This window comes from Myotis daubentonii, chromosome 9, assembly GCF_963259705.1.
Source record: "Myotis daubentonii chromosome 9, mMyoDau2.1, whole genome shotgun sequence".
Classification (NCBI taxonomy): Eukaryota; Metazoa; Chordata; class Mammalia; order Chiroptera; family Vespertilionidae; genus Myotis; species Myotis daubentonii.
The window spans coordinates 83,473,804-83,492,386 of NC_081848.1; the positions used below are offsets into that span (position 1 = coordinate 83,473,804).

The window sequence follows — 18,583 nt, forward strand, 5'->3', positions numbered from 1 at the left end:
GGAAGAAGGATCACTTTGCAGGTGAGAGCCCAGACTCCTCCTTTTATTCTCCTGGCGGCCACTTAATCCCTCCCACAGATGATGGAATGAGTCACGGGATGAACCTGGCATTGGGCCCAGAAAAGACAGGAGAATCATCTAGAACCCAGCCCGCCTGTGGTCTGTTTGTAGAAGCCAAGGAAACAGAGCTTTAAAAAGATTTGAGAATTTTCAGAACTGCAATTGTGGTAATGACATTAGATGAAATTCATGCTGAAGTGCTTGTGAAATAAGAAGGTAAATTACAGCACTGTGAGTCTGTGTTGTCATTCCTGTGTTTTTATTATTGTGGTTCTCATTACCTCTTCCTCCCCCTCCAGCTCATCCTACCCTTCCACGTGCCTCCTCCCCTCCCCTTCTCCCTGCACCCCCCTTACTCCTCTTTTTCTCTTCTGCTTCTGCCAAGTACAGAGATCTTCACATCCTCTTTCTGTGCCTCCTCCTTCACCAGTCACCTGGGCTGGGGGCCATACCACCCAGCGCCTGTGGAGGGCAGGCTTTCCTTGCCCATAGACTGAGGCAGCTGCCTTCTGTTGGACAATAGCAATAGCTTCTCACCTTGGTTGAAGGTTGTTTGTATAAAGACTATTTCATTAGTTAAGACAATTTTATAAATTTAGTTAAAAATGTAGAGTTACATTTTGTTCAGTTTTGTTAGCTTGAGGGCTTTTCTTCCACTGATTCAGTAGGTGATGTGAGAAGTAGAATTACTGATGCTTAAGGGAGGCAGTGCTGGATGCCGCAATGATATCTGGGCGCGTGCAGATGTGGACTTGCATCTTGGATGCCACCGCTACCCATGAAGTGTCCTGGGCTAAGATAGTGCTGGTTGTCCTGAGATTCCTTTCCTTCGTTTCTACAACGAGCATAAATGACACCAAGGCTGCTTTTGTAAGAATTCCAGGCACTCCATGTAGAAGCCTGGCACAGGGCTTAGAAAGGGTAATCATGCCTAATGCCTATGTTTCATCTACACATCCATGCATCCATCCATTCATACATACATGCATAAATAAATACATACATCCTTTCATCCACCCATCCATCCTCCCAACCATCCATCCAAACATCCATCCATCCATCCATCCATCCATCCACCCATCCATCCTCCCAACCATCCATCCATCCATCCACTCATGCATCCATCCATCCATCCATCCACTCATCCATTCATCCATCCATACATACATACATACATACATACATACATACATACATTCATCCATCCATCCATCCATCCATCCATCCATCCATCCATTCATCCATCCATCCACTCATCCATCCACCCATCCATCCATCCATCCATCCATCCATCCATCCACTCATCCACGCATCCATTCATCCATCCATCCATCCATCCATCCATCCATCCATCCATCTACTCATCCATTCATCCATTACTGTATCCATTCATGGTCTTAACAACCAGGATTCTCCTAAGACTGGGCCCTGTGCTTCATGTCACAGATTCAGCCACAGGAACAAGTTAAAGCAGAACCTTGCACCTGTGCAGCTTACCTCTAACTGGAAGGCCACAAACAAGCCCGCATTTGAATATGAAATAAAGGAAAGTGATTGTGTCATGAACAACAGAAATCCACTAGGGCAGCCTCCTATGAGGAGGTCCAGCCGGGGGTCCCACCAGGACTCCTCAGGTTGTGTGACTTTTCCTGCATCAGTGAACAGTGAATCCAAGGGACCTTCAGCTTAGGAGTGCTCTAGGAGAGGCAACAGCATGTACAGAGGCCCTGAGTGCAGATGGCACTCGGCAAGGGAAGGGAAGCATGGAGAGTGTGCCTCTTGGTGTCAGACAGGGGCAGGCCACCTCATAAGATAGAAAACACGCGTCAGTTTAAGCAGTGACTGTATGCAGAAAAAACACAGCCAACGTGGCTTAGAGTAAAGAAAGAAATGGATGAGAGAGCCTGAGAGATGAGCCAATAGTTAATGACCCGTGAATGCACTGTCCTCCGTGTGGATGATTTGGGACACATTTCTTTCCATCATTCAGCTGCATCCTACGTTTCCAAGCACAATATTGGTTTAGGAAGAAGCTAGGGATAAAGAAGATTGTGTTCTTATGTGCGCACCTTCTCCCAGTTGACCATTGTTGGCCATCATTCCAAAGGCACCTGAATGACATTCATGATGGAATGAGAGACTTTCTCCTTGAACAGGACTCAGTGAGGACTCTGCTGGTGTCCCCGTGGTTAGGGACCGGCCCTGTTGTCGGCTGGACATTGGGCCCTCAGAGCGAAAGCAACCCCATGTCATGTACAATAAAGGCTGTGTTTCTTTACTTCCATGTTTTCCCCAGAGCCCACAATGACCATTCTCAGGTGCATCATAGAGCTATAACTCGGCTCCCAAGAGACTCATTAAAAAGAAGTGTTCACAAGCAGAAATAGATCAAGCCAAAGGTCTGAATGCTTGTACTGCTGGCCTGATGGTTTCCGCTCCCAAAGGTCCTTTGACTCAGGTCCCCAAATTAAGTTCAAAAACTGGACCATTGAAGTAAACTTTGGTTTCAGTGTTGGAGTGACATCTCCGGGGCATCTGCTATAACAGACCCTGCTGTAGAGGTGAGCTCCTCAGTCAGAAGTGAGACATAAATGTGCGGTTAGAATGATATCTGACCGGTACTCAGGCTCAACCAAGACCTAAGATACACTCACACTAATATTCTCTATTTGAGGTCTTGTCGTACTCAGTAAAAGTAATAACATTCAGTGAGAGCTATTGTTATTCTCAGTGATTCACTGAAAATAAAATCGATACAAGGATCTTTAGGGTATATGATCCTTGAATTTTTCATTCATTGTAAGGTAGTTGAAGAAATTAGCTCTACAGTATTTGGACACAAGAAACTTTCTACTTTACTTCTCACTGATTCTGTAAATCTGGCTCTGCCCTCACTTCCAGGGCTGTTGAGACACTAGCCTCCAGGATGTTCTTGGAGGTGAACCTCTTCTTCCTTAAGGTCATGCCAACATCTAGAGTTGGTTGGGAGGTACTTTCCCAGAATGAATTTTAGGACAGGCTCTGTTCTTTGAGGCATCTTTATTTTTTTAAAAAATATATCTTATTGAATTTTTACAGAGAGGAAGGTAGAGGAATAGAGAAGAGAGAAACATCGATGAGAGAGAAACATCGATCAGCTGCCTCCTGCACACCACCTACTGGGGATGTGCCCACAACCTACGTCCATGCCCTTCACCAGAATCAAACCTGGGACCCTTGAGTCCGCAGGCCGACGCTCTATCCACTGAGCCAAACCAGTCATGGCTCTTAGAGACATCTTGATGGCAGTGAGATGTTTGTTGATCTTGTTGTCCAGGCCAAGCAGGCGCCACCCGTGCCTATAGCCAAGCCGGCTGTGGGGTGTCACAGCGGGGTCTCTTTGTACAGTGGGAAGAGATCTAGACTTGTTGTGAGGCCTGAATTAGGTACAGCCTGTAACTCCACAGAGTAGGTGCTATCTACACATCAGCAGCCAGCAATCCTATTTAAGAAAAGAGTAATATGCAAATTAACCATCAGTCCAGGACAAAGATGGCGGTGCCCATAGTGGCTGGTGTTGGACGCTGGTGGCATTGCCCTGGCAATTCGAGCCAATCATCCGACTCAACTGCATGGAGGGAGGGGTGGGGAGGGACCTGGGGCCGGAGTCTGCAGCAAGAAACACAGGGCTCGCAGAGTCCGCCTCCACAGATGCCCAGTGTCCGTGCCCCTGCCTGGCGGAGGGAGGGGAGGAGAAAGGCCTCGGGCCAGATTCGCGCCCCAGATGCACAGAGGGAGGGGAGGGCAGGGACCTTGGGCCAGAGTCCAAGGCTTGGGAAGCTGGCATCGTTGCAGGCCAGGCTGAGGGACTACCCCCCACCCCCCATGCACAAATTTCGTGCATCAGGCCTCTAGTTAATTTATAAACCTGAGAAGGCTGTTTTATTAAATCCTGGTGGCCTACAAGGACCACTACAGACCGTGGAACTTTCTGCTGCACTCCATCCTCTAAGACATCCAGAGATAATCATGTTCAGATACGAGGGAAAAGGTCAAAGTTGAAAATTAAGCACTATATTTTGATCCATTCTTACCTGATATTTTTCTGACTCCTTGAAAGAGTTTCATTGAGATCTAGTTTATGCAGATCTTCTCTTTGAACATAGTCTACATAACGTTGGTCTATTAACCTTCTCAATAGCCAGCTGCTGCCTGTGTTACTTACTTCCAGGTTCAGTAAAACATGAGTGGCCAGTAATGGTACATCACTTACTCCCTGCGGAGCACTGGTGACCACTTCTCTTTGTCTTCACAACAGCAGCCCAGTGAGTAGAGTGATGATGAAAACAGTGTCCAAACGGGGGCACTTCTGACGGGAGAAGAGGTCACTGAATGGGGGGATGCCAGGGCAGCAGCACAGACCAGGGTCCTCCTGAGCAACTGAGGTGAGTGGTCTCCCTCCCATGAGGTAGGGCTACCATTTCCCCCAGCTGCACACAGTGGGACAACAGAGGTCAAGTCCCTTGACCAAGGGCACGCAGGTAGTGGGGGAAGGGTGGCAGAGCCAGGTAAGGATGCAGGTGTCCTGATATCAGAGACAGGCCTCCTTCGTGTGACTCTTATGGCCCCTCACGTTATGACTCAGATGGAGTCCTGTGCCCTGGAATTGCCCAAGTGCCCTGTGTGGGCTCCAGGTAGATGTATGAGCAGGCCCCACAGTTTTCTCCTCGTGGCCTTGGCTCCAGGTGAAGTCTCCTCCACCGTCCTTGCCTGAGTCCCTTCAGCTGGAAACTCTTTATTTATTCCCGATGCCACAGCACAGACAGCCCATTTCTTGTTTTGGACAGTGGCCTTGAATCTCTAGGGATCCCCTTCCCAAGACCCCGTGGCTTCTGGGTGCACCTTTCTCCAGGTGACCAGGACCTGACGCCATGGCCCTTTCCTCCACGTTGAGCCCCTGGAGGTCATGCCCTGCGCTTTTCTGGTTTTTGAGTGACAACAGTGATACAGTAGGTGTCTAATGAGGTGTGTAACTTCCTTAAGGAACAGGATTTACAATTCTAGAAAGAATTCTCTGACTACATAACATGTTTACTTATTGGGTCCATTTAGAAGGAGACGTGCATTTTTTAACTAGAAACTCTAATAAAGGCAAGGCTCCAACCCTACACTAAACCCAGGCATCAGCCTGACATCCTGGTGCTAACACCGAGTTCTTTGTGTTTCCGGAGAGAACTGTGGCATCACCATAGGTAAGACCAGGTCAGGAGAGCAAGAAGTTGGAGCTCTGACATCCAGGCCCTGGGCCACCTCTGTCCTCCTGTTCCCAATCAGTAAACATTAGCTTGATCCCATGGAACCCGGATCCATCTAATGCCTGGCGACAGGGACCCGGATCTGGAAGCTGATTCAGGATCAGGTGTTGCCTCCAGCCAGTTCTCCTTCACGAATACCCTGAGCTTTACATAAGGTGATGTTTCCACAAATCGTGTGGTTAAATATCTAATCCCCACACACTTGTGACAGCCCACAGGGCCCATTTGATTGCTACACCATTATCTTCTCATTCTGTTACTAATTCTCGCTGCAGCTCATGTGGAATTTCCTGTAAACCATGGGCCTCCAGTGTGGGAACCCCTGGCCCTTAGGGGCATGGCAAGGGGATTCTGAGAGGTCTAAGGATACTTCTTTCCAATGCCTCTTTCCTGGGGATGATCTTCCTCCTCCTTGCGCCCACCCCTGAGGACATTTGTCCGGGCCCAGAGATGTCTTTGTGTCCCCACAGGTGGGTGGTGTGTCACTGACATCTAATAGGTGAGACCGGGTTGTTGCTAAATGGTTCGCAGTGCTCAGGGCATCCACCCAGAAGAGAACTCTTCTACATCCAGGGGCACCAGAGTCCTGGCTGAGACACCCAGCGATGGAGAAATCTCTGGAACCCTTCTCGCTGCTGGAGTGTGAGGTGACCTCACATTCAGTGGACAGTGAGTGGAGCCTCAGTGCAGACCTAGGCCGACAGGTTGGGGCCCGTGTGTTCTCCAGCTCGGAGCTCAGCTTCAAGGTGGTGACTTCGCCTGGCTTGTCCTCACTCCTGGAGGACCTCACGTTCTCCTGTCTGTCATCCTCATGGACTTTGTCCTTCAAGGTCCAACTCAGTCCTCACCTCCTCACAGAGCTTCTCTTCCTGGAGAATGCAAGCTCATAAGGCCTGGTCTCCCTTGAATGTCTATAGGCCTTTAATTTCTATGCTACAATGTCATGCTAGTGATACACCTCATATCTCCCTTCTCTGGCCTATCTTAGAACTTGTCATTTAACATGCTAAGGCAGTGGTTCTCAACCTTCCTAATGCCGCGACCCTTTCATACAGTTCCTCATGTTGTGGTGACCCCCAACCATAAAATTATTTTTGTTGCTTCTTCATAACTGTCATGTTGCTACTGTTATGAATCATAATGTAAATATCTGATATGCAGGATGTATTTTCATTGTTACAAATTGAACATAATTAAAGCATAATGATTAATCACAAAAACAATATGTAATTACATATGTGTTTTCCAACAGGCTCAAGAGACCACTGTGAAAGGGTAGTTCGACCCCCAAAGGGTCACGACCCACAGGTTGAGAACCGCTGTTCCAATGGATTCCTTAAGGAAATCAATAAATCCTTTCAATAAAAGACATCACGTTTCTCCTAAGTTTGGTTCAGTGTAGAAGCCAAGTTGCCTGAAATGAGTTGCAGCATTCACTGGCATTGCTGCATGCACCGTCTTTATGTCACCACTGTCCCCTCCAGGTTCAGCCCAAACTGGGGCTCCCCATTAAACAGTCACCTCTCCTCCCCCACCCAGCCCCGCCCCTGCAGCCTGTGGCCCCCTCCCCCTCGGTCAGCAGCTCAGGAGCAAAGGCCTGTGCAGACCTAGGTCTCAGTGGCAGAGCCTGGGAATGAGGATGGGCCGTCAGCTGCCAGGCTGGCAGGGCTGGGGAGCCTGAGGACAGGCCTGAGGGCCCAAGGGCAGGGCTGGGGGGAGGTGGGGGGAGGGCAGGGTCCAGGGACTCCTGCTGTGCTGGAAGCTGCTCACCCTCAGGCACAGCCTTGCGAACCCTACCTCAGCGGGCCCTGCCTTGTAGGCTATGGCGGCTGCTCTGCAGGCGGGGGAGCTGGTGCCCCGGAGACCACCTGGGCTCTCCCTGCAGAGATCCCACACCTTAGCCCTGGGAAGGGCAGGGGCATCCCTGCTATTGAGTCTTCCCTGCTGGTGCTGAAAGGACCTGAGCCAGGCTGCAGGGGCCGTGGGAGCACTTGCTTCGTCCCCATGTCCGGTGGCGGTGACGGCCCTCACCTTCCTGGAGACCCGTCACCGGGAAATGGGAGGCAGGACTGTGACCTTCCTGGACCCCATTCGCCCAGGGGCTGCTGGCTGCTGGCAAACTCTGAGGCAGTTTACAACTCACAGCAATGGGTGATACCACTTGTCCTTCTTACTGTGAATGTAGTCACTGTTCTCGCAACCACACTGTGATGCGACTACCACATCACAGAAAGACACAGTGAGCACAGACGGCTCACTATGCCTGGGTGTGTGCCTGTGCCTGTGTGCATGTCTGCCTGTGTGCATGTCTGCCTGTGTGCATGTCTGTTTGTGTGAGTGTGTGTGTATGTGTGTGCACGCGCGCACACAAGGGCGCGCACACACACATGAGTCTTGTTACGCATGTCTTAGGGGGAGGTCTGTGTGTGTGTGTAAATATGTGTATCTCTGTGAGTGTCGCTGAATGTAATTGTGTGTCTGTGTACAAAGGTTTATTTTAGGGGTGAGAGTGAGAGAGGGCTGCCAGAGAGGAGATGTGGAAAGGGCTTGACCAAGGAGATGGTCACCTGTCCTGTGCAGTGAGCAGTGTGGAGGCAGAGGGACCCCGACATGTCCACGTGCAGGGATGTGACCCAACATACTGCCTGCATGAGTGGCATATAGATCTGAGCACAGATCCAGGCTGAGCAGGGAGATGATCAGAGGGTGAAGGGATGGGTCGTGCTGTTGCAGAAGACCGGAGAAAAAACAAGCCACGCTTAGAGAAAGGGAGTTCTATTTTATTATTCAGTTCTGTGCAGGCCCAGAGAAAAATGTGTCTTTCAAATTCTGGGCCTGCAAACATGGAGGAAACTCTCTTTATTTATACTTTTTCCAGTCCTTTGTCTCCCAAATTTGGAATGAGACTTCCGGGCCTTCTGAGAAAGAAGGCCTGCATGCTGGGAAGGGGCCATGACACCACATCTCAAGGCCTGGCCAGGTGTCACCACTGACAACTCTGTCTGGGGTATAGTTTATGGCCTCTCAGGAATGGGAGTAGTCTTATTTTCCTTATTATTTAAGCAAGCAAGCATTTACAGAAGCCAAAATAGCAGGGTTAAAATTTCAAACGGCAGTTTTTATATTAGAGGGATGCGTCATTCCCTACTGGTTTTATGTACATGAGTCAAATCATTGACTCTTTTGGGTCATTGTTGGGAGGGAGTTGTATTGACCCCTGAGGACTACAAGCTTAACAGAATTAATTCTTTGCCGAATAAAGTCAGTGGGCCTGTTTCTAAGATAAGGGCCTGTAATGAGGGCAGGAGTAATCATCAGAGGGTCCGAAGAGTCCTGGGCTCTCTATTTTGCCTGAGCTGCCTTAAGCCGGGCGTGATGAAGCCGCATCAGGATCCTGTCGACCTTGACGGTCGTGGCTGTGGTCCTTTCCTGGTAGGAGTCAGTCCTTGGGTGGCAAACGTCTTTTCCCAAATAGAGTCAGCAGGTTGGGAGGGATGAACCGGATCAGAAGTTGGTATAGGCAGAGCATCTCGAACATGCTTCCGGACTGCTTTCTGGGTGGACTGTAAAGCCTGTAAGAAATTGAGTAAAGATTGGTTATGGATTTCAGCTTTTCTAGATTGGGTTTCCATGTAAGCTGGTGAGGTGAGTAGGTCAGGTTCTGGAAGAGTCACTAGAATCTCTAGAGGCCCCATTGGTTTTAGAGCAGCCTCCTGAGCGGCTTAATCTACAGCCTAGTTCCCTCTTGCTTCTGGGGAGTCCCCTTGTCTCACACACATAGAGGTGGAAAGACTTAGTTACATCTGGCAGTGCCAGTTAGCCCATCGTCCTTGCTCTGCTCATGTCTGTCTAACTGCCTCCTATATTACCTCAAGGATCCTGGCTCTGAATTCTTCCAGGGATAATGGATGTTGGTTTTCTTCTGTAATTACTTCCTGCTGAGGTGGGTCAGAGGTTGCTCTCAGAGCCAAGAGATCCTTGCTGTCTGTCAGAGGGACTATGAGGCCTGGGCCCAGAAGGAGGTGGGCTTGTGACCTGGCAGAGACAAACTGCAACAAATGGTCTGGTGGAAGGGAAAGAAAACATTTCAGTTTTAATAACCTTTATTGAAATAGAGTTTTTCCTCCTTAAAAGTATCCCTCTGATTATTAAAAGACTAATTTATTTACTGTATTTAATTTGGCCTGATTGTTTGCATAAACACAACAAGAATGGTAACTGACTACCTTTGCCGGAATTTCATGATTGAATCTTAATGTGCCCCGTAGGGCCAGGAAGCCAAGCCATCCAGCTGCCATCAGGCCTGCCTGCAGTATCTGCTGAGTTAGGTGAATTCCTCACCTGCAATGGCTCTACCCGGGCCCATTGTCCTTGCGTTAAGGCCCTTCTCAGCAGCCCTACTACTCGTCATGGCCCAGAGTGTGTGGGGGTTCTGCAGGGACGCAGAGGCACCTTTATTGCTCCCCTTCTACTCTGACCAACCGCCGGTGATGGTAGGGCATGGGCCTGATACTCCAGCACCAGCTATTTTCAGGGCTACCAAGCAGGATACCAGGCTTTCTCCATGGCACTCTTATTGGCTTCAAGTCTTCAGAGTTCAGACAGGGCTCTTTAATACATGGTACTCCAGGCAAAGTTTTCGGTCAATAAAACCACTATTGGAAACCGGCCTTATTGAATTTATGCAAAGAAATGTATTGCCATGATTTATTAAGCATTGCCAAATTTCGGAGGAATGGTATAAGGAGAAAAATATACTGACCTGCTTTAAGATCTTCTGACTTTCTTTGCCAGTTCTTTTTATGGACTCTCTAGAGTTATAACAAAACAGCAACTGTTGGATTTCTTTTATCAGTCCCCCCTAAGTACTTTGGCATAACTAGTTACCCTCTGTTTAGGGAGGCAGAATGTCAATTATTTACTCTTCCTGGCTTACTGGCCTGTAATTTTGATTAATTTCCTCTTAACATTTCTTTTCTCCTTCTTTACATACCCAACCTTTATAAATTTTACACGTCTAAATTAGCCTTTAAACCTTGTTTCTATGTCCTTTAAAAATGCATAACCATGCCTCAGACCTTCTACTCAGTAATTCCATATTCTTAGAAACATCAATCCTTTAATGATTACTAAAAAGTAAACAGCCAGTATTTCTTAGATTATTAAGAGCAGGTAAATTAAAATTTGTCTAGTAAAAACTGCTATATTTTTCCTATGTAAGTTCAGGTATATTGCATTGGTCTGATTTAGTATTGGAAGGGTTAAAGAGAACAAAATGTAGCAGAGAAAATCTTGTGCTTAGTAGCAGCTTGCAGCCTTGAGTCCAGCATAGTTCAGACAAGTAAAAATCAACAAAAACCTATCTCTCCCTGCTCTCCCTGCCGACAACCCCCACTTTTCTGCATTAACTATTTACTCTGAGCTGCTCTCCCTCCTAGATTTTGCCTTCTTTACTCTAAGCCCCAGAGGCTCAAATCCTTGTCCTCCTTTACCACTTGTGATCTCTCTGACCATCCCCCTATCCCCCAGCCTCGGGCTCCTCCATATCAGCAGGCTGAGAGCCTATCACCCTATCTAGCGAATCCCACCATCACCCCATCTCACACCGGCTTCCCAGCAGTTTTCAGCTCTCTTCCTCCCCAATCAGAGCAGATGCTGTCCCCAACAGAGATCCACTGTGCACCTATCAGGAAGGGCAGGCAGGTCACAGGTCTTGGGACCACATGATAAAAATCCGGCAGTCCCTCTCCCTCACCCTACACAGGCCATGAGAAAATGTACTAATCTTAACCCAATAAGCCTTTGTTTAAACTTCTCTGGGTTGCAACCTTCACAAATTTTATACCTTTAATTAACCTTAGACTTCTGAAATCTTAACCTAACACAGCCAAATTACACATCAGGGAAAATGAATTAAAAGTTCTCTACCGCCTTCCTCCTATAGTGGGGTTTGCCCTATCTTTAAACAAATTGAACAACAGAAAGAGAAAACAAATACTCTCATGTGTACAGCCAGACGGCACAAAGTAGCATTCTCTTCACACAGACTCTCACACTTACATTCATACACCAGATACTCTGAGTTTGTACTTCTATCAGATATTTACTCAGAGTTTAAACAGTCCACCTGATTTCTGATTAATTTGCCTGAGGAAGTCGCATGACCTCCAGGGAGGTGATCAAGCCCCCCTTCAACTCACTGGGAGTGGGCTTGACTGATAGGGCCCTACCTTACAGTTTCTGTTGACAGGTCCAGAAGTGTCCGTCCACGCTCTCCAGATGCCGGCCGGGTCCTGGGCTGAGGTCCGGGAGTGCCCAGAGTACCCAGTTCAATTCTGCTCAATCAGCAGAGTGGCGCCTCCCGGAGGTCTGTCTGGCTCCCCTGGACCCCAAACCCGGTCCACTCACTGGAGGCCAAAAGGCCAGCATGTTTGGCCTTCTTCTCGGTCAGGGAACCCTTAATGTTCCAGAAGACCTGAGAAAAACCAGCCACGCTTAGAGAAAGGGAGTTACGTTTTATTATTCAATTCTGTGCAGGCCCGAAAAAACAAAAAATGTCTTTCAAATTCTAGGCCTCCCAACATGGAGAAACTCTCTTTACTTATATTTTTTCTAGTCCTTTGTCTCCCAAATTTGGAATGAGACTTGCGGGCCTTCTGAGAAAGAAGGCCTGCGTGCTGGGAAGGGGCCATGACACCATATCTCAAGGCCTGGCCTGGTGTCAGCTCTGAAAACTCTGTCTGGGCCATAGTTAATGGCCTGTCTGGATGGGAGTCGTCTTACTTTCCTTATTATTTAAGCAAGCAAGCATTTACAGAAACCAAAATAGCAGGGTTAAAATTTCAAACAGCAGTTTCTATATAAGATGGGTGCTTTGGTTCGAGGACTTGTGAGCAGCACCAGCGGGTGCCTTGGCCCTCCTGGCGGGACCCCAGCCTGTGTCTCTCAGGCTGTGGCAAGAGCTCTAGAATCCTGCGTCCACCGAGCACAGGCTGTAGACTGAGTACACCTGTGCTTCAGAAAAGAGGCAACTGAGTGTGCGTGTTTCCCGATGAGACACATACACACTCACTGTGGCAGCGAGGGGCATCGCTGATAACATGGCACCATCGGCTATGCTCTCAGTCATGTGGGCATCATGTGCCCTTCGTCATGGGAGACGCTGAGGACTAATGAGACGTCCTCTTCCTGGAAACATGGGGGACCATGGCCTAGGCTCTCAGGTGCAGAAGACGGGCTGGTCCCCCTCCTGTGGGGGTCACTGTGGGGTGGATGCACAGGCGCATTGCAGGGAGGGCAGCTCCGACCCCAGGGGACCGGGTAGGAGCCTTGGGCACAAGCCGGAAGGGACGAGGGGGGACGATGACGATGGCTGTGCAGATGGAAAGGACAGGCTGTGTGAGGGAGGGGGCCGTGCAGGGAAACGGGGTGGCCCCCAGGTGTCAGGAGTCAGATGGGCAGCAGTGGGGCCATGAGCCCCAAACGTTCCATGCCCTAAGCCCTGGATTTCCCTTTCTTCTCTGTGGGGACTTGGCAGCTGCCATAAAGGTCCGGATTCTGAGTGTGGGCGACACCCTGGGTGCCCTGGGCCTGCTCTCTGCAGCCCACATGTGGGGGAGGAGGAGCAGAGGTTCCACAGGAAGGAGGCGCAGTGGCAGCTCAGGGCCCCGCTGCCCATGCAGCCAGACAGGGACTGCGTCCCCCTCCCCGTGGGGAGCCGCCAGGAAGAGCTTCCCCCTGGACTGGCACAGCCAGCAGGGACTCCGCACCCTGGGGTCTGGGCAGAGGGTGACGGACCGCAGCCTCCTGTCCTGGCCCCTGGGACAGACTGCCCTGACCCAGTGCGCGGCGGGCCTGGCAGCAGCCGCTGGAAAGGAGTCTGAGCTCTCAGCTGTGGGGATGGCTGAGCGGGCCCCTCGGGGATGGAGGTGCGGGAGCCTGCGTGGCTCATGCAGGGCCTGGGCCTGGGAGGCCTGTGCAGAGACGCGGGCCGGGCCCTGAGCCAACGTTCTTCTGTGATCCGAGCCCTCAGGCGCCAGGTCACTGCCCATAGGGTCAGCGTGACGCTCTGTTGTCACCACCCAAGGCCCCTCATGATGCCCCCCCCCCCCCCACGGCCAGAGACTGGGATAAAACAAGACAAACAAGACGTGCAGGGCAAGTGATTTATTGAAGCAAGACGTTGAAACCTCTACATTTTCCAGGGAAGGTCAGGGCATCAGTGAAAGCAGGGGCCCTCGTAGGTGGGGTATGTTGAATCTATTGGTTGCACTTTTTCACGATAGCCTCCTGAAACAGACACAGAGAGAGAGAAAGGGCCGTCAGTCCCGCTGCCTCTGGAGATGCCACGGGCACAGCGTGTGCTCACAACCAAGACGCGAAGCATTGCAACCAGCACAGGCCAGCGGGGCGGCGGGCGGACAGGGTGCAGGTGGGGATTCAATGGTCCCGGTGCAGGCCCAGCAGCTGACACATCAGGGAAGAGCCATGGCCACGGCTGGATGCAAACTCCGAGGGACCCAGGAGGGGCCTTGGGTTTCTGATGGAGCAGGAGGGGGACGGGGGATGAGAGCCCGGGATTTGCTTTCTCTAAGTCTCAGGTCCCAGGACGGAATGATTCACTCCAGAGTGGAAGCGGGGGGGGGGGGGGGGGGTAGGGGGGCCAAGCGGGAGGGGCCATGGGAGGAGCTGCCTGCGGAGATCTGCAGCCCCGGCGGGGACATGCAACCTGCTGGTGCACTGACATGTCCACACTGAGGCCCTGCGCGTGGGGACACGTGCTGAAAGCCCTACCTGGTCCAGGGGTGGAGGAGCTGAGACACAACCCCTCCCCCCCCAATTTCTGATTTCCTCAGAGAGACAGGGAGGCGGTCAGCTCCACCTGTGGCTGCAGAGGACAGACTGGGAGGGGCCCTGCCCTCTGGCCTGATGGCTGAGGAGGGAGAGGGGCGGGCGAGGGGACAGGGACTGGACCTGGCTGTGCAAAAGCTGCCAGAGACCCGCTGCCTCCCTCCTCAAGGGGCGTGGCCAGCTCCCTCCCTCCCCTGCCTCCCCCTGCACCCCCACCCCATGGCGTTCCCCAGGGACAGGGCCTCCTGCCCCCAGTGAGGGACCTCACCCTCCAGAAGGCTCCCAGGCAGGGAGGCAGCAGTGTCTGGCCCTTCACCATCACCGCCTGGGCCCTGGCTGTGCCCCCTCAGGACATGTGGGGAACCCGGAGCCAGGGAGGGGCCTGCAGAGGCTGTGCAGCCTGAGGCTGGCCCAGCGGGTGTCGGGTCACCATCTACCCTTGGCCACGGACCCCTCTCTCAGAGGTGAGCAGAGGGACCGGTGCCCCCACCTGTGCCCCCCAGAGCTGCACCCTCCTCCCGCCTGGCCATGCAGCTGAGCAGCAGCCTCTATGCAGAAGGAGAATGGAGTTACCACAACGTCGTAAATTTTGTGTCTGTCGCTAAAGGACATCCGGTCTACGCAATACTTCACAGCCATCGTGGAATGGTAGGCGGGTTCAGGTGCCGGAAACGTCTTGAGGACGGAATAAAAGAGCGGTTTAATGTCCAACAGGAAGGATCTCGCTTCGTTGTGAAGGGCTGGACAGGTTTTGGCATTTGCTGGAGGAGAAGAAAAAGAAACACATTGGATGTAGGAAAGTCACTTTTCCCCACGGCTCCCTGACCTCAGATCTAGACAGGAACCCCAGGGACTTATGGTCTCCTCCCATACTTGTGCCCAGGACAATGCATCTCCCCCAAGTCCTCACTGGCGCCGGGTCACAGAGCACGCAGCGGAGCCCGGATGGAGCACAGTGACCACCCTGGTCAGTCTCCCCTTTACCAAGTACACCCAGGCCTTCCCAAGGGTCCCCTGCTGTGCCCCAGTCACTGTCCCTGGATTTCAAGGACTCAGCTTTGCCCTCAATAGAGCCTCACCTGCCTTTGCCTGGCTACTGGGGGAGGGAGCCGTTAGCCCTCAGTCTTCCCAGGGAAGGGTAGGGTCAGGCCCTGGCAGAGGGCCGAGGGGGACAGTAAATGCGGAGAGGAGGGAGGAACGCTCCTCAGGGATGGAGGATGCCCTTGGAGGCTCAGTCTAACACTGGGATCATGTCATGGGAGGGAGAGGGCTCAGGCTTCACCACGGAAGTCTGTGAGTGTCACACCTGACGCTGAGGCCAGACCACCACTGGCTCTTTGGTTCCGCCCTGAGGACAGAACCCCCTGGAGGGGGCGCAGGCACTGGGCTGACTTTCCACCCAGTGGGTTGTGCTGAGACCTGCAGGAACCACTTCCGGGTCTGGATTCTCCATCCCCACCCTCAGTCTTCTGCCAGCTCCTGCAGCTGGGACTGTGCCCACCAGGCCCCTCCCACCTGGGAGACAGCTGCTCTGCAGGGAGGTGGAGGGTCAGGTCAGAGGTCATGTGAGGAGAGAGGACAGGGTTCAGAAAGTCAGATGGATGAGACTCCAAAGGACTTGGCTCAGCCCCGAGGGTGTGAGGACCCGCCCAGCATTGCTGGCCACTGGCCACCTTCACCGGGAAAAGGGCAGTGGCGGCCCCAGCACTCCCACTGGCTCTGCACGTCCTGGCTGGGCCCCTGGAGGAGGGGCGGGCCTGTCGCGTGCCTGAGCGCCTCTGGGTCTCAGAGCCACGTGGACACTGGCCACTCTGAGCCTCAGGCGGCACTGCTCCTCTTGAATGGAGCCCTCTCCTGCTGGAACATTCTCTGAGTCTGAGTCCAACAGCCTTGGGCTCACCTGGCACCTAAGAGACCCTGGAAGAGACGGCGGTGAGACCAGGGCGGCCTCGGACCACCTCCTCTCTGCCATCGCCCCAGCTTCTCTCCTGGGCCCTGGGATGCAGGGAGGAGAGGCCTGGGGAGATGCAGCCTGTGTTCCAAGCCACAGCGCTGCAGGGGCAGGACCCTGGCTCACGAGAAGGTGACTCCGTCCTGCTGCTTCTGGGACACAGACCAGGCGGCAGTGGGGCCTCCCACGGGACCGCCCACACTGGCCTGCGGGGGTTTCTGTGGGAGTTCCAGAGCCCTGGGACGGACACCCTGAGTGCTGGGCTTTGGGGGCTGGTCCACAGGGCGCGGGAAAGGTTAGATTCTGACCGTCCCCCCTCCCCATGTAAGTCACCTGGACCGGAGAAGGGCCCTTCCCGCTGATGGTGTCTGAGTGGACGTGACACTCACCGTCAGAGCAGCAAAGGGCCAGAGTGACCAGCAGCAGGGACAGGGCCAGCTTCATGGTTCCTGGCTGAGCGATCAGCTGAGCAAACCGTGAGCACTGAGGAGCTGGACTGAGCAGCCTGGGAGCCCAGGGCTATTTGTACCCGGGGAGCCGCACTGGTCCTGCCACAGGGGACGGGCAGGTCACAAGGCCTGGCTTCCCGCCACCCTTCCTCACGGTCGGCTGATGCCATCCATCAGCGTCACAGCCCTGGGTCTTGGTCAGAGCGGGAGTTGTTGGCACCCGGCACGGCTCCCTCCGCACCGCCCGAGGTGGGAGGGTCACAAGTGTGCGCCCCGTCGGTGGGGGGAGCCCCTGGGATTCAGTGCGGGCAGCGTCCGCTTTGCCCATTTTCTCAGCCCAGGGCTGGGCACTAGAAGAGGGTCAGCACATGTCCCTGCAGGAGATGCGTGGCCCCGAGTGAATGAGCTCTCAGAGTGGCTGGGCCGCACCCTCAGGGTAAAATGGTGCCCGCTGTGCCAGGGCTGCTTAGTGCAGTGGAGGGAGTCAGTCCGTGGTGTCCGCCTCCTCGGAGAAAACAGTGCCAAGAGGAGGCCCACCCTCCCACTGCCACCTTCCTGCTCGAGCGCCTGTGGAAAAGCCATGCCCACCACTTCAGATCCATCAACGCCCACGTGTCCTGGTGACGCTTTCACTTGTCGGTCCGAGGTGGCCCCTGCGGTCACCGGGCTCCACAGGAGAAGCACCCACAGGGCTGGTCCCCACCTGGGCCGCCCGTGGGCCGCTGCTCCATGGGCACGGGGAGGCCGCCCGACTCGGAGACAGGCTGTGGGAAGCAGGTGATGGGCAGCAGGCCTGAGACCACGCAGCACAGACAGGATTCTGACAGGTGTTGGGCAGGGGGACCTGTCAGATGGAAGGGAGGTGCATGGCACTGACATTCTGGCTCAGCTGCTTGCATCCGGGTTTCTGAGTCAATCCCGTCCTCTCAGTGATGCCATCCTCATTCCTCCACCTGCTCAGTCCTTTCTCCTCTCTCTCTGTTTAGAGAAGCTCACTGCCTGACTCCACGTGCTGGCATGGGTGCGGGGCGGTAGTAACGCGTCCTCACCGAGGGAGGGGATGCAGAGGAGCACGGCCACTCGGCAGGACAGCTGGGCAGTTCCCTGTGACCGACACGCCCTCTCACCGCACCCGGCCCAGCACCTGAGACCCCGGGGTCCTGGCAGCACAGGGCCTGGTGCTGACCGCGGGAGGCTCTGTGTGTCCGGAAGGAAAGAAGAGGTGGGCCCTCTCTCTGCTTTCTCTTTGTGTTTTAATCCCGCCAGGGCCATGAGAAGCACCCAGCGGGCGCCTTCTGTACGTGCTGCACGGGCATTCAGGCGGCAGCTGGAATGGGACCTGACCAGGAATCGATCCGGCAACTCATTGGCGCACAGAGTGACGCTCAACCACTGAGAGGCCCTGGCCAGGCTCTTGATACCTTCTGTCAAGTTTTCTCTGAACTAAAAGCTGCTGTGAAGTAAAGTCTAGCAAACACAGAGGCTCTCAACTTGTTGAAAACATTATCTTCTAACCAGGGGGAAAGCATATAAAAAGCCATCAATAAGTTGGTCATAATTCTTTATAATAAAGAGGTAATATGCAAATGGTTGTCATGCGCTCACACCCTCGCGCCTTTGTGCTGGGGCCGAGGGACTTGAGGCCAGGCCGGGGTATTGAGGCCACACTCCCCCCTCCTAGCGGGACTTCACGGGGGACCTGAGGTGGCTCCCTGCACCCGGCAGTGCTTGATGAGGTACCTGAACCTATGCCCCGCCCAGCAGGGCTTGATGGCGGCCCTGAGGCTGTGCCCCCTCCTCCGGCAGGGCTTGACAGAAGACCTGAGGCTGCACCCCGCAACCAGCGCCAGGCTGGGGGACCTGAGGCTGAGCCACCCACCCTGCAGGACTTGATGAGGGTGGGGCCGGCCGGGTCTGGGTCTCATGAAATTTCCAGGCAGGCACAGGTGGGCTCAGACTAGACTCTGGGTCCCACAGCC

General features: G+C 53.2%; 1 protein-coding gene across 1 annotated transcript; it reads right to left on the reverse strand.

Annotated features, from left to right (window-relative positions):
• Positions 1-13,505: 13,505 nt before the first annotated feature.
• LOC132242346 (secretoglobin family 1D member 2-like) lies at positions 13,506-16,663 on the reverse strand. The gene is made up of 3 exons (XM_059711249.1): positions 16,545-16,663; positions 14,778-14,965; positions 13,506-13,643 (listed from the first exon to the last, which is right to left on the reverse strand). The coding sequence occupies exons 1-3, from the start codon at positions 16,597-16,599 to the stop codon at positions 13,614-13,616; spliced, it is 273 nt and encodes a 90-aa protein (XP_059567232.1). The 5' UTR covers positions 16,600-16,663; the 3' UTR covers positions 13,506-13,613.
• Between the last annotated feature and the right edge of the window lie 1,920 nt (positions 16,664-18,583).

Excerpts from the sequence above, each read along its gene's own strand:
- LOC132242346 (XM_059711249.1), bottom strand. The coding sequence starts at position 16,599 with ATGAAGCTGGCCCTGTCCCTGCTGCTGGTCACTCTGGCCCTTTGCTGC. Across the intron at positions 14,966-16,544 it reads GGCCCTTTGCTGCTCTGACG|CAAATGCCAAAACCTGTCCA; the intron begins GTGAGTGTCACG and ends CTTCTCCTCCAG. Across the intron at positions 13,644-14,777 it reads ACAAAATTTACGACGTTGTG|GAGGCTATCGTGAAAAAGTG; the intron begins GTAACTCCATTC and ends TGTCTGTTTCAG.